Source organism: Hippocampus bargibanti, linkage group LG10 (assembly GCF_051943395.1).
Source record: "Hippocampus bargibanti isolate YZ-2025 linkage group LG10, ASM5194339v1, whole genome shotgun sequence".
Lineage (NCBI taxonomy): Eukaryota > Metazoa > Chordata > Actinopteri > Syngnathiformes > Syngnathidae > Hippocampus > Hippocampus bargibanti.
This window is the reverse complement of record NC_142743.1, coordinates 22,747,067-22,761,182: the sequence shown is the minus strand read 5'-3', so window position 1 is coordinate 22,761,182 and position 14,116 is coordinate 22,747,067. Positions and strand designations below refer to the sequence as shown.

Sequence of the window (14,116 nt, the reverse complement as noted above, 5' to 3'; positions counted from 1 at the left end):
TTACACAGTAGCCACTTGGCGGCTTAACGCAGCTTGACTTTCTATCAACACTTCCCTATATCGTCTTTGTGAGCTCTCAGTCGTACAGGAATGGTCCATCGATGAAAAGGTTTCTTCAGCCGTCATCTGTACTTCTTTGAAGGTGTCGGATGTTTCGCTTCTTATCCAAGAGGCTTCGTCAGCAAACTAAAGTCTTACTGGTAGTTTCGGCCCTATATATATATCCCTACTGTCCAGAGTTGGCGGTGCCGGACTCTGCTATGATAGGTCCCTGCTCTCAGGTTTGGGGGAGCAGAGGACTACTCCCTGCGGCTCCACTGATTGTTCCTAGTGTCCCGCAGTAGGGATAGGGCTAAAACTACCAGTAAGACTTTAGTTCGCTGAAGAAGCACCTTGGATAAGAAGCGAAACGTCCGACACCTTCAAAGAAGTACAGAAACCTTTTCATCGACTTCTCTATATCTGTAGCTGAGCTTCCCACCCAGTACAGAGCTCACACGTCACTGACATAAAAGCATCATTGTCTTGATATGTCTTCACTGTGACATACGAGGATACTTGTTCTGAAATGGCAAAAAAAAAAAAATAATCAACCCATGCTAACATAACAGCAAGTGCTCTGTGTCTTGGTGTTTTTTTTTGTTCTTTTGACTTTTGTTTATGGATACATTAGTAAGAAATATTGTGCTAAAAAATAGCTGTGTTGTACTACAAAAAAAAGAACACAACAAACAAATATCGCCATCCAGTGTGTTTCCTTTTGGATGAATAATTATCAGCTAACTATCTAACTCGCTGTTACCTGCTTCATCAATAATGGCCCTAACATCTAGCTAGCTATTTGCTCTCTGTTAGCTATCCACCCAGCTAGCTATCGAAGTGAGTAGCTAGCTAGCTATTAGCCATATGACTGTCTTGCTCTCTATATCTATCTATTAGCTATCTACGTATTAGCTATTTAGCTAGCTTTCTATCTATTTGAGTTGCTTCCCGGTTGAGTGACTGCTGGCGCGTGTGGCTCCCGGTGCTCACAGACAGAAAAACGTACCCTGTGACTGTAAAGCGATCTTGAGAGTTTTGAAAGGCGCTTATAGACGAAATGTGTTATTATTATTAGAACATGCTTTACAATTTGGTCTACAGCAGTCTGTAGCTAATCGAAGTCTCCTTTGAAATATAATGTATCTCGTTTCATTGTGTCTACTTGTATGCCTCCACTAATGTATATGTACATAAAGTAACATGAGGATGGCGTTGGTTTGATTGGACATAGTAGCTACTTCCCTGAGAGGGTGATGTGGGCATGGGGGAGTTCGTCCATAGTTTAGACAAAGACAGCATGGGTTGTAGTATCTTCAGCGTGGAGGTTTGGGAATGCGTCTCTCGGCCAGAAGAAGCATTGTGTCCTAATATGTGAAGGAGTTAGAATGTAAGCGCAGAGAGAATGAAGCCATTGTTCTTGGCAGAAGCCGAGGGACACTGAGACTTTTTATGGGGTCACTATAGCTTCCTTGTAGGGACGGACGGGCTGCACTGCTGGGACACTGAGCGCAGTGTGCCACTGCAGTTGCACCGTGCCAGGTCCGGCTTTAGCTGCCACAGCTGGACCATTTACCTCCCGTCTGTTGGATGTAGAACACTTGTAACCATGGCTCCACTCTGATCCTTTCTTAACCAGTGACACGCGTCTCTACTGTTAACATACTTAAAGGACAACCGACGCCTCCGGATAAGTTGTGTCCATAATTTGTAAAATCACTAGAAATGACTTCTACTGTGCGTATTTTACAAAGATTACACCGCATATAGCTATATTTTACGTTTTAAGACTCGCGCTGAATATTCAGGAAGTCTTGTTTTTGAGTTGATGACGATGCCTGACGTGACGTCACGTCTGGAACGCCCCTGACCGAGAAAGCGACACACACTTTGTTTGGTCTGAAAACTTCGTGTTGTTGGTGAAATTAGAAGGAAAACATAAATAACACGATGGTGAATCGTGTGTTGAACCAAGACTACTATTTGATACGAGTTGACACAAATTCCCAGGGGACAAATCAACCCATTTTTTTGTGTTTGTGTTTTGGGTATTTTAGATGCTATATAACGTTTTATGATATCAGTTAGGAAACACAAAAATGGTGTCGGTTGTCCTTTAAAGTTACCAAAGTAATCCACAAATATTATCAAACCCGATTGCTGTGTGTGCTCCTTTTTCATGCTGCAGTATTGTGCCTCAATTGTGCTGCAGCAGCATTGCTGTTATTTGCTAAAATGTCGTCAACGTGGGATGTATTTTGCCATTATCCCTGGTACTGTTTTGAAGTTGAAAATTAATCTCCGGCCAAACGGTGGGAGCTTTTGCTGCATAGGGAGTCCTGCAGTGATATTTTCAATAAAGTGTCATTTTATTTTCCCTTCTTGCAAGTTTTACAGACAATATTGAAATGTGGCAGGAAGCAAGTTTACGAAAGGTGACCCATGAGTGCAATGTCTCTTAATGGAAAAGCAGTGGCTGGCGCCTTACATTAATAATAATAATAATAATAATAATAATAATACATTTAATTTCTAAGCGTCGTTCAAAACTCTCATGGTCACTTTACAGTCACAGGATATAAAGGTTTTCTGTGGATAAGCATCGGCAGTCACATGCGCCAGCATTCACTCAACCCCGAAGTAACTCAAATAGATAGAAAGGGATGGATTGATAGAGAAATAGCTGATAGTGAGCTAGCTAGCTCGCTGATAGAGCGATAGATAGATTCGAGCCATCTGATAGCCAACTTGCTATCTAGCTAGATAGATTCGATAGATATCGATTTGACAGTTAGCTAGCTAGCTAATAGATAGCTTGCTATCTAGCTAGATAGATCCGATAGCTAGCTAACTAGCTAGCTGATATAGATTTGACAGTTAGCTAGCTAGCTGATAGATAGCTTGCTATCTAGCTAGATAGATTTGATCGCTAGATAGCTTTTTACAAATTTCTACCTGCTAAGCACTTGCGTATCATTCCTCTGAAGATGGAGGTTACCCTTGAAGGGAAAAGCCGAAAGGAAAAGAAGATTTGCTCACTATATCAGCAAGTCAACATGTTGAATCGTTTTATGGCACCGCACCTCATTAAATCATATATGAAAGATAAATATTCACATAAATCAACAGTGTAATCTTTATTGACGTTGACAAAATGGCCTTCTTAAGCAATAAATGGCAACTGCAGACTTGTTTCGAGAATGATTTGTCTTGTCCATTTGGATCCAAATCAGCTTAGTTCATTGTTTTTGTTCAAATTTACACAGGAAACCATTACAACAGGTGTCAGTTCAGCAATCAAAAGAATCTTGCACAACACAAATGTTTCAGTTAAAAAGAACAAAAAAAAAAGGTTGCACCACTTGAAGTGAAGCGGTGTGTAACTAAAGTTTAGCATTGTGTTACAATCATGACTGTGGACAATGTAGCTAATTATCTGTTCCAACTTTTTACATATTCCCGCAGGACTTTGAAGAATGGGTTAACAACACAGCTGGGAATGGCTTTGTTCTGGTGTCCTTTGGTGCTGGGGTGAAGTACCTTTCCCATGACATTGCACATAAACTGGCAGGAGCCCTCGCCAGGTTACCCCAACAAGTCATCTGGAGGTAAAGTACCTCTTTGTCTTGACGCACCTGTCACAGCTATTAGAGTCAAAAAGGTCATTATTTTGCACTTTACTGCCCTGATATTTTCCCAACTTGATTGTCAAATACTTCTGGATTCTAGCTGTTTTTGTTTTCAAAATCTAATCCATCTACCAGTTGACATTTCTTTCTGCCACTTCTTACTAGCTTTATTTTTTTAAAGAACAACCGACACCATTTTTTTGTTTCCTAACTGACATCAGAAAAACATTTTATAGCATCTAAAATACCCAAAACACGCAAGCTGATATTTTTAGTCAAATGCAAAACACCAATAAAAATGAGTCAAAGTGTCCCAAAACTACCTCAAAATGACCTCGGAGATACCGAGTTTCAGAAGGTCCCGCCCCCTTGTTCGTGACATCACGCCGGGACGTCTTGCCTTGCTCTAGAATCAAAACAATGGCTTCAAATTCAGAGAAGATGCTTTCTTGTTACTCATCTAGTTATGAATATGATTCAAATAGTTCTGAAGAGGAAAGCATAAATGTTTGCAATCGATTAAAGAAGTCCTTCCGTATCGATTTGAGCCGTCTGGACTCCAATGCAGCGCCCAGAAAATGCACAAGATGGCGCCCAAGCTCCTTTGGAAATGGGCTGATTTGTCTGCTGGGAATTCGTGTCAACTAGTATCAAATAGTAGTCTTGGTGCAACACATAATGATTCACCATTGCGTTATTTATGTGTTTTCCTTCTAATTTCGCAACACAAAGTTTTCAGACCAAATAAAGTACCCAAAATGCATTGTGTGTCGCTTTCTTGGTCAGGGGCATCCCTGATGTGACATCACGTCAGGAATCGTCACCAACTCAAAAACAAGACTTCCTGAATATTCAGCGCGAGTCTTAAAACGTAAAATATAGCTATATGCAGTGGAATCTTTGTAAAATACGCTCAGTAGAAGTCACTTGAAGTGATTTAAAAAATTATGTATTAGGTTGCCCTTTAATCGTTAGGTATTTGTTTTTATTTTTGAAATTCATCATCTCGTATCATTAACATACTCTATGGGGGGCCTTTTAATGGGCTACCGCTCGAAAAAGATTGACGTCAAACTCGGCCACACCCACAAACCCACTGAGGACAGGTGCTATCGACAACGGATGGACTCATAATGCACATGTACAGTACATTATGATCTCAGATTTCACAGGTGGAATCAACAAATGTATTACACAGAGTGACAGGAAAGAAAAAAAGGCTGGAAAATTGACTACGTTAATCATAGTCTAAAGCAAACTCTCACACGTACACTATTTCTCGCATAGCTGGTGTTTCTGTCAATGAAGCGGTCAGGTTTTGACTCTTTGCTTTCACCTCGAGTCCCAAAAAAAATGAATGTGATAAGTCAGGCATGGGTGTGTGCTCTGCAAATGAATCAGTAACAAAAGGTTCAACATGAACTTTGGGTAAATGTTTGTGCTTGGTCAGTGAGCAGAGAAAGGAGGTACTGTTGTTCAATAGCACGTAATCATTTACCTATCCTTCACACTGACCACTCGACAATGACTAATTGGTCTGCATTGGTTGCCGCTTGTGTGAAAATGTAAAATCAAAGCCACACAAGAGCAATCGAGAGCTTTGTTTGATTCTTCTTTTGGACTGATGGAGAATAAGAAGTTATCATATTTAAAAACGCTACATGCTCAGCTGGCCACCGAACAATAGGCCCACAGTATAGGCGCAGATAGCCACAGTCAATCTGAGTGAAACAGACACAGCCTGTTAAACTGTCATCTTCATCTAGGAGATCTGGCCTTGGACAGAATTTAGGACTTGGAAAACTCCTTCGCCACAGGAGTAATTTAGGACTTGAAAGTCCCTCACAGGAAGAGCTCATAAGCCAGGTTACAAATTTATCAGTTAATGGAAAAGACAACCAATTCAAATATCTGTTTTATTGCTTCCTGGTGTTGGTGCTTAGAACGTCCAGGGCCGTGGTATTGTAATCAAGAAAACCATGTTTTACTAATGTATCACTTTAATTTGCATACACTTGCAATAAATAGCTTGGCAGAGGGCTGCAGAATTTGGGCGTCTGTCATGAAATACTGCATCCCCGACCGTCAGTCAAAGACAATCTTCCTGTGTTCGAGCCTTCGTCCACGGTGTCCGACCGAATGTCTCTGACATTCACTGCCAAATTTTAACCTACTTCCTGTGTTGGGCTACCATGTCCTTTGTATTCTGTATGACAAGCAGGGTTTTACATGGAGCCATATGTCTCGTTTTCTTTTGCAGATTTTCTGGTGTCCCACCCAGTAATATTGGCAACAACACCAAGCTCGTTGATTGGATGCCTCAGAATGACCTATTGGGTGAGCTCTACTCTGCTTTTAAGATGCGTTTCATTGTAGCCACTCAATATCACCTGTTTCACAACTCCGATGCGATGATGTGAATGTCACAGAAAGGAGGAATGCATGGTATCCAACGACTTCCTGTTTAACTTTTGGTGGTAGTCCTGTTTAGTTTTAATCATAAAAGATTGTAGTTAAGACGAATACTGTAAAATCACGTACTACAGTGATACCTCGGCTTACGAACGCTTTAGCGAATGAACCTTTCGCCTTACGAACGTTAAATTTGTGGGAATATCATCTTTGCATACAAACTATTTTTTGGAGCGCATCAATGAGTGATGTGTCGTTTGCGAATGAGCCCGTTCTCCTAACAAGGAGCTAGAAATGGCAGCCAGCTTTTTTTCTCCTCTATTCCCCACCCCCAGTCTTCGATTAAAGCCGCACGTTATTGGTCAAGATCCGTGGTAAAGGTGGGCGGGACATACGCAGCAGTTTGGGGTGTAGCAGCACATTAAACAGGATAGGCAGACGACAGAGAGAGTGAGTAAAGGGATAGAAAACACAATGAAATTTGGACTTGTTTCAACTTTATTGATAGTTCAAAGAGCGACTGTAGACTGCAAGGTTAAAATATCCTATCAATCAAGCTCTACAAATAACCCGCAAGGAATCATTCCTCAAGATGGTGGAAGAAGAAGGCTACGTTCCTCATCAAGTGTTTAATGCTGATGAAACCGGCCACTCCATTCCATCAAGCCATCAACGACCATCACAAAGGTAAATAAAATGACTTTAGTATACAATACTGTTTATTTCTTTAATTTCAATGCCATAGTACATTTATTGTACATAAAATAAGGTATATTTTGTGTAGTTTTAAGGCTTATCTAGTAGAAAATTATGTTTTATGGCGACCTGGGAACGCATTATTCTCATTTTAATGGTTTCCTATTGAAAATTAATGTTTGGACGACACACCTTTCGCCTTACACACTTCCTGGGAACCAATTAAGTTCGTAAGACAAGGTATCACTGTATTTGCAAAGAGAAGCAAACATGTTTACCAATGAAATGACAAAACTGTACCCTGTGGCTTCCGGGCACATGCCTCTTTTGTTAGTCAATGGCAACCACATATTACCACAGCATTCTGAGGTCCTTGCTTTGCATTCACGCAATTAAGTCACGTGTGTCAAACTAAAGCACATTTTAAGGTCAGCATTATTTGCACATATTGAAAAACAACCCCTTCAACAATCATCTTTTCGTCTTTTACTACTCAGGCCACCCCAACATAAAGGCTTTCTTGAGTCACGGTGGGCTGAACAGTATCTTTGAGGCCATGTACCACGGGGTGCCAGTGGTGGGTGTGCCCCTATTTGGAGACCACTATGACACAATGACCCGTGTGACCGCCAAAGGTATGGGCATTATGTTGCACTGGAAAAGAATGAGTGAGGACGACCTTTATAATGCCCTGGTCACCATCATCAATGACGCAAGGTGAGATGTCTTTTGTACTGTGCAATCTTTGTATTTAATATTCTATGTACTGTCCAAAAGCCCACTCCCCCTTTTTTTGTATTTTTATTTCTGAAAAAAAAAGGAAAAAAACACAATATCTTCAACAAATACCGGGGCAGATGCAACAGAAATGGTAAAGGACAACCGACGCCCCGGACAAGTTGTGTCCATAATTTTTAAAATCACTTCAAATGACTTCTACTGAGCGTATTTTACAAAGATTCCACCGCATATAGCTAGATTTTACGTTTTACGACTCGCGCTGAATATTTAGGAAGTCTTGTTTTTGAGTTGGTGACGATACCTACCGTGATGTCACAGTGATGTCACAGTATTGTCACTGACTGAGAAAGCGACACAATGCATTTTGGGTACTTTGTTTGGTCTGAAAACTTCATGTTGTTCCGTGTTGATGGTGGAATCAGAAGGAAAACACATAAATAACGTGATGATGAATCATTGTGTGTTGCACCAAGACTACTATTTGATACGAGCTGACACAAATTCCCAGCAGACAAATCAGACCATTTCCAACAGAGCTTGGGCGCCATCTTGTGCATTTTCTGGGACGCTACATTTCTGTCCAGATGCCTCAAAATGACACGGAATGACTTCTTTAATCGATTGCAAACATTTATGCTTTCCTCTTCAGAACTATGAATCATATTCATAACTGGATGAGTAACAAGAAAGCATCTTCTCCGAATCTGAAGCCATTGTTTTGATTCTCGAGCAAGCCAAGACGTCTTGTTGTGACGTCACGAACAAAGGGGCGGGACCTTCTGAAACCGGCCATTTCCGGGTTCATTTTGGACACTTCAAGTCATTTTTATTGGGGTTTTTCATTTGACTAAAATATCAGCCAGGCTTATTTAGTTGAAAATTATGTTTTATGGGGACCTAGGAACAGATTATTCTTATTGTAATGGTTTCCTATTGGAAATTAATTTTTGAAATACACACTTTGCCTTACACACACTTTCTGGGAACCAATTAAGTTCGTAAGCCAAGGTATAGCTGTAATTCCGACAAGAAGACATGTTTATATGTATGTTTAGACTTCATTCATTTCATTTCTTGGAGACAAAGAGAGAGAGACATAGAGAGAGAGAGACACAGAGAGAGAGAAAGACATGGAGAGAGAAAGAGAGACAGATTTATGTGAGCTAAAAAAAAAATGGTTCACTTTCTCCAGGTACCGTCAACGGGCGGCCATTCTCTCCACCATCCACAAAGATCAGCCCGACCACCCAGTGACTCGAGCTGTGTACTGGATCAATTACACGCTTCGCCACAATGGCACAGACCACCTGCGTGCTGCTGTCTACGACATATCCCTCTACCAGTACTTCTTGCTGGATGTGTTTTTTGTTCTTGGCTCAGCCTTGGTTATTCTGGGCATTGCCATGCGGCGTTTGGGACGCTTACTCAGGGCAAAGTGTGGTGACACGAGCCAAGTCAGCAGGGTTTCCAATGACGATGGAAGCATGGTCAATGGTCAGTACTGCCACTGTTTGTCCAACGGTAAACACCAAGGCAATGGCTCCTTAAAGAATGAGAAGAAGGTGAACTAATACGTCTGTGTAAGCTCTCAGTCGGACAGGAGTGGTCCATCGATGAAAAGGTTTCTTCAGCCGTCATCTGTACAAATTTGAAGGTGATGGACGTTTTTGCTTCTTATTCAAGAAACTTCGTCAGCAAACTAAAGTCTTACTGGTAGTTTCGGCCCTATATCTATATATCCCCACTGTCCAGACGTGGCGGTGCCGGATTCTAGCTATGATAGGTCCCTGCTTTCAGGTTGGGGGGAGCAGAGGACGAATCCCTGCAGCTCCACTCATTGCTTCTATCGTCCTGACTAACGACTGGCCTGATTGCCCAATTTGACCTTGTATCACCTTATCATCATGACTATCATAGCAGAGTCCGGCACCGCCATGTCTGGACAGTAGGGATATATACATATATAGGGCTGAAACTACCAGTAAGACTTTAGTTTGCTGACGAAGCTTCTTGGATAAGAAGCGAAACGTCCGTCACCTTCAAAGAAGTACAGATGACGGCTGAAGAAACCTTTTCATCGAAGGTGAACTAATGTTCTCCAATGGCCAATGGGAGATGAGGTGGTTGCTCACTGGTGTGGCCTTTGTTTTTTTTACCAACGGTTTGGAGGAGAGACCCTTGTTCACTCTGCACCAATAAGCAAATACCATTGGGGGAGGGGGAGTCTCAAAAAGTGGATTGAGTGATTGTGTCTGTGCGTTTGTGTTAGTGTCTTCGCTGCATTCGGAGAATTTCAATTTGACTAAGAGTTCTCTTTTAAACGTTAGCTCACTAACCACACGTGAACTTTTATTTGCAATTTTTAAATGTTCGCCGCAAAGCTCGCCAAGTGTCTGCGTCAGCTTCAAGGGCACGTTTATTTATTACTGTAAACACGAGTTTTAAAGATGCTTGTTTATATTATTTTAATTTATTTCATGAACTTATTGCATGGCGTGATAACTTTGATGATGGATGCACAGTCGCTCCAATATCACACACTGTTATGACGAGCTTTACCGGCTATATGGTTGCTCTCTCAGTTAGTCTTTTCTTGTCTCAAAATTAAGTCCTTCCTCCGTTTGTTAGGCTGATGTTGATTTCTCCCCGTCAACATAAGTAAATACTGGTTTATGACACCAGTTAGCCTGCCTCTCGTCTAATTTCAATTTAAATGGTTTGATTTTAGACCAGGTTGAATCATTGCTCTTTTTGTGAAGGAGATTGTGGTTTTCATCAGCAGCTGACATACTAATTTGGTGTAAAATGAGTGAGTGAAAGTACTTGGATTTCATATTACAAAGATTAATAGGGAGGAGATGTCATGACTGTAGGCTCATTGTTTACTTAGTTGCTAAGTGAATGCTGAAGTTAATGTACACATGATGAAGAAGTGACCTAACGTCTTTGTGAAAAAGGTTGATTTCAGCAACTTTTCGCTACAAACTATGATGTCATAAATATTCTTGTCATAAATGTCATAAATATTCTATACAAGTAAATGTTGTGTAGTAATATAATTTCATTGTACCCAAAGGATGAATTATCATAACTTCTCAAGAACAACATGCACCCGAATATACCCCAAATCACCATATATATATATATATATATATATATATATATATATATATATATATATATATATATATATATATATATATATATATATATATATATATATATATATATATATATATGTGTGTGTGTGTGTGTGTGTGTGTGTGTGTATATATATATATATGTATGTGTGTGTGTGTGTGTATATATATATATGTGTGTGTGTGTATGTGTATGTATATATATATATATATGTGTGTGTGTGTGTGTGTGTATATATGTATATATGTACATATATACATATACACATACATATATACACATATATGTATATATGTATATATATACACAGACATATACACACACACACACACACATATATATATATATATATACACATACATATATACACACATATATATATATATATGTGTATACATATACACATACATATATACACACATATATATATATATGTGTATATATGTAATTCATTTTATTTATTGTTTGCATGAAGCACAAAGACCATATTTGGACATTGTACAAAGAAGGAATACGGTATAAGAATCACATGATTAGATCATTTTCCAGCAATACCCGCACATAATACTGCACCACATTTTTATTTGGGAGGTACAAATGCCATTTCTATGCAGTTTTTTTGTACAGAATTCGCTTTAGATGAGCTAACATTACATTATAGTGCACCCATGAATTATTTAACTGCTCAACGACCTATTGTATGTTGATAAAAGCTTTCTTCTCATCCTGTGAGCTACAATGACACCGACCTATGACTGCTGAAAACATACTTGAATTATCATTTTCATCATCAATTATACATTCAGCTGTGAGGTTTGTGGTCCATCTGGTGTTCCACAAGCTATGAACGGGATCTGGAGGGACACGGAAGCAACAGGTGCATTAAAAAATGTTTCAGTATTACATTTTAATATACACACACCTTTTAATTCTCATCTCAATAGACGAAAGTGTGTGACATATTTAGTGTTTTTTTTTTTTTTTTTTGGGAATGTGTGAAGTCCACAGTGTTTTATTTGTAGCCTTTAGTATCTCTTCCGAGCATTTCATTCCATATATTGGATTTTTTACTGTTTTACCTTGATTTTTAAAGGACAACCGACGCCCTCCGTACAAGTTGTGTCCATAATTTGTAAAATCTCTTCAAATGACTTCTACTGAGCGTATTTTACAAAGATTCCACCGCATATAGCTATATTTCACGTTTTAAGACTCACGCTGAATATTCTGGAAGTCCTGTTTTCGAGTTGATGACGATTCCTGACGTGACGTCACGCTTGGAACGCCCCTTGACCGAGAAAGCCACACACAATGCATTTTGCGGGACTTTGTTTGGTCTGAAAACGTCGTGTTGATGGCGAAATTAGAAGGAAAACACATAAATAACGTGATGGTGAATCGTTGTTTGTTGCACCAAGACTACTATTTGATACTAGTTGACACAAATTCCCAGCAGACAAATCAGCCCATTTGGGCGCCGTCTTTTGCATTTTCTGGGACACTACATTACAGTCCAGACGGCTCGAATTGATATGGGAGGACTCCTTTAATCGATTGCAAACATTTATGCTTTCCTCTTCAGAACTATTTGAATCATATTCATTACTGGATGAGTAACAAGAAAGGATTTTCTCCTAATCTGAAGCCATTGTTTTGATTCTCGAGCAAGGCAAGACGTCTTGGTGTGATGTCACGAACAAGGGGGCGGGACCTTCCGAAACTCTGCATTTCCGCTCTCATGTTGAAGTTTTTTGGGGACATTTTAACTCATTTTTTTTATTGGTGTTTTGCATTTGACTAAAAATATCAGCCTGCTTGTTTTGGGTATTTTAGATGCTATAAAACATCAGTTAGGAAACACAAAAATGGTGTCGGTTGTCCTTTAAATGTTTCCATCACACGGTGTAAATACAGCAATACTGTATAAACAAAATATTAAGGTTGAATAAAATGCTTTCCAAGTACCATGGCAATGTTTGTCCATCACATTTCTTCTTCAACAAAAAAGATAAAAAGTTAAATGGAAGTAAAAAATCCAAGTTGAGAATGTATTGTGTGCTTGGCTTGACAGGAAACGTTACCGCACAACAAGAGGCTTCTGCAGATATCAGTAATCATCTAAAGTAGTCAGCTCCACACATGCCACGAGGACAGATAGTGTGATCTAACGCTGAATGTCTATGCTGAGTGAAGCTGGGGTAACAAAACACCCAGCCGGGTACCGGGCTTCACTCACCGCCTCTGTTAATTATTTACACTGCCTGTGGGGGCTTGCAGACCTCTTTCGCGCCAACTAGCAAGCGTCTGCAGCTATGTTTTATTTACACCTTTCAAGCTGTTTTCCTTTGTGGCCGCCACTGGGACAATTTGGCACCATTTCTGTTTGCTCAGACACAAGACAGACAGACAGACAGACAGACAGACAGAGCCGAAGATGAGATTTCGAGAAAACCCAGTGGCAGATTTCATAGTGGCAAAGTATTCAGATATAAGTGTGTCGTTATAATAATAATAATAATAAGAATAAGAAGAATCATAACACAAATACTCCTACTACTACTACTACTACTACTAATAATAATAATAATTATGATAATAATTATAATAATAATAATTACAATAATACTACTAATAATACTAGTAATAAATATAATATTTAATGAATACAATTATAATTATAATGACAATCATAATTATAATAATAATATAATATATTAATCATAATTATAATTACAATTATAATTATTATAATAGTAATTATAATTATAAATAAATAAAATTAATTATAATTATTATTAAATATACATAAATTATAATTTAATTATGTATTATAATTATGATTATAATTAAAAAATTAAAATTACAATTATACTTTATATATAATTATAATTATAATTATAATTAATATATTATTATATATTATAATTATCATCATCATTATAATAAATAATTTAATTATTATAAATATATATATATAATTATATTTATAATAATAATTATACTTTTATTTATTTGAGTTATTCCAGGTTAAATGAACGCTGGCGCATGTGGCTGCCGCTGCTCACCCACAGAAAAACTGATCCAGTGACTGTAAAGTGACCTTGATAAAGGTGCTTATATTATATTATTATTATTATTGTAATTACGAATGAAATAAGAGATATGTTTCATAGTCAAAGTCAGCTTTATTGTCAAATATGCTAATATGCATGACACAGATGAAAAATGTCCTCTCGGACCAAGCGTGCATGGCACTTTTAACGTGGCTAAAAAACACAATTGACAACAGACAATACATGTAATTTGTGAATGTAAAGTGTTGTATATAAAGTGACGTAGTGTAGTATTGCAAAAAAAAAAAAAAACAGATTGAAGTGTGGTCGCAAATACAATTATGAAATGGGTTTTTTTTCATGTATCTTTGTATGTATTTATGTATCTCTTCATGTATCTATGTA

The 14,116-nt window shown here is 38.6% G+C and overlaps 1 protein-coding gene across 2 annotated transcripts in view; it reads left to right on the top strand.

The window, feature by feature from the left end:
- The window catches only part of ugt8 (UDP glycosyltransferase 8), a 34,393-nt gene extending 24,342 nt beyond the window's left edge, over positions 1-10,051 (top strand). For both annotated transcript variants that reach the window (XM_089007311.1, XM_089007312.1), the window contains 4 exons: positions 3,505-3,647; positions 5,929-6,005; positions 7,274-7,493; positions 8,710-10,051. In XM_089007311.1, coding sequence (XP_088863437.1) covers positions 3,505-3,647; positions 5,929-6,005; positions 7,274-7,493; positions 8,710-9,088 — 819 coding nt within the window. In that variant the 3' untranslated portion in view covers positions 9,089-10,051. The remainder of the gene's footprint in view (positions 1-3,504; positions 3,648-5,928; positions 6,006-7,273; positions 7,494-8,709) is intronic.
- Positions 10,052-14,116: the final 4,065 nt, after the last annotated feature.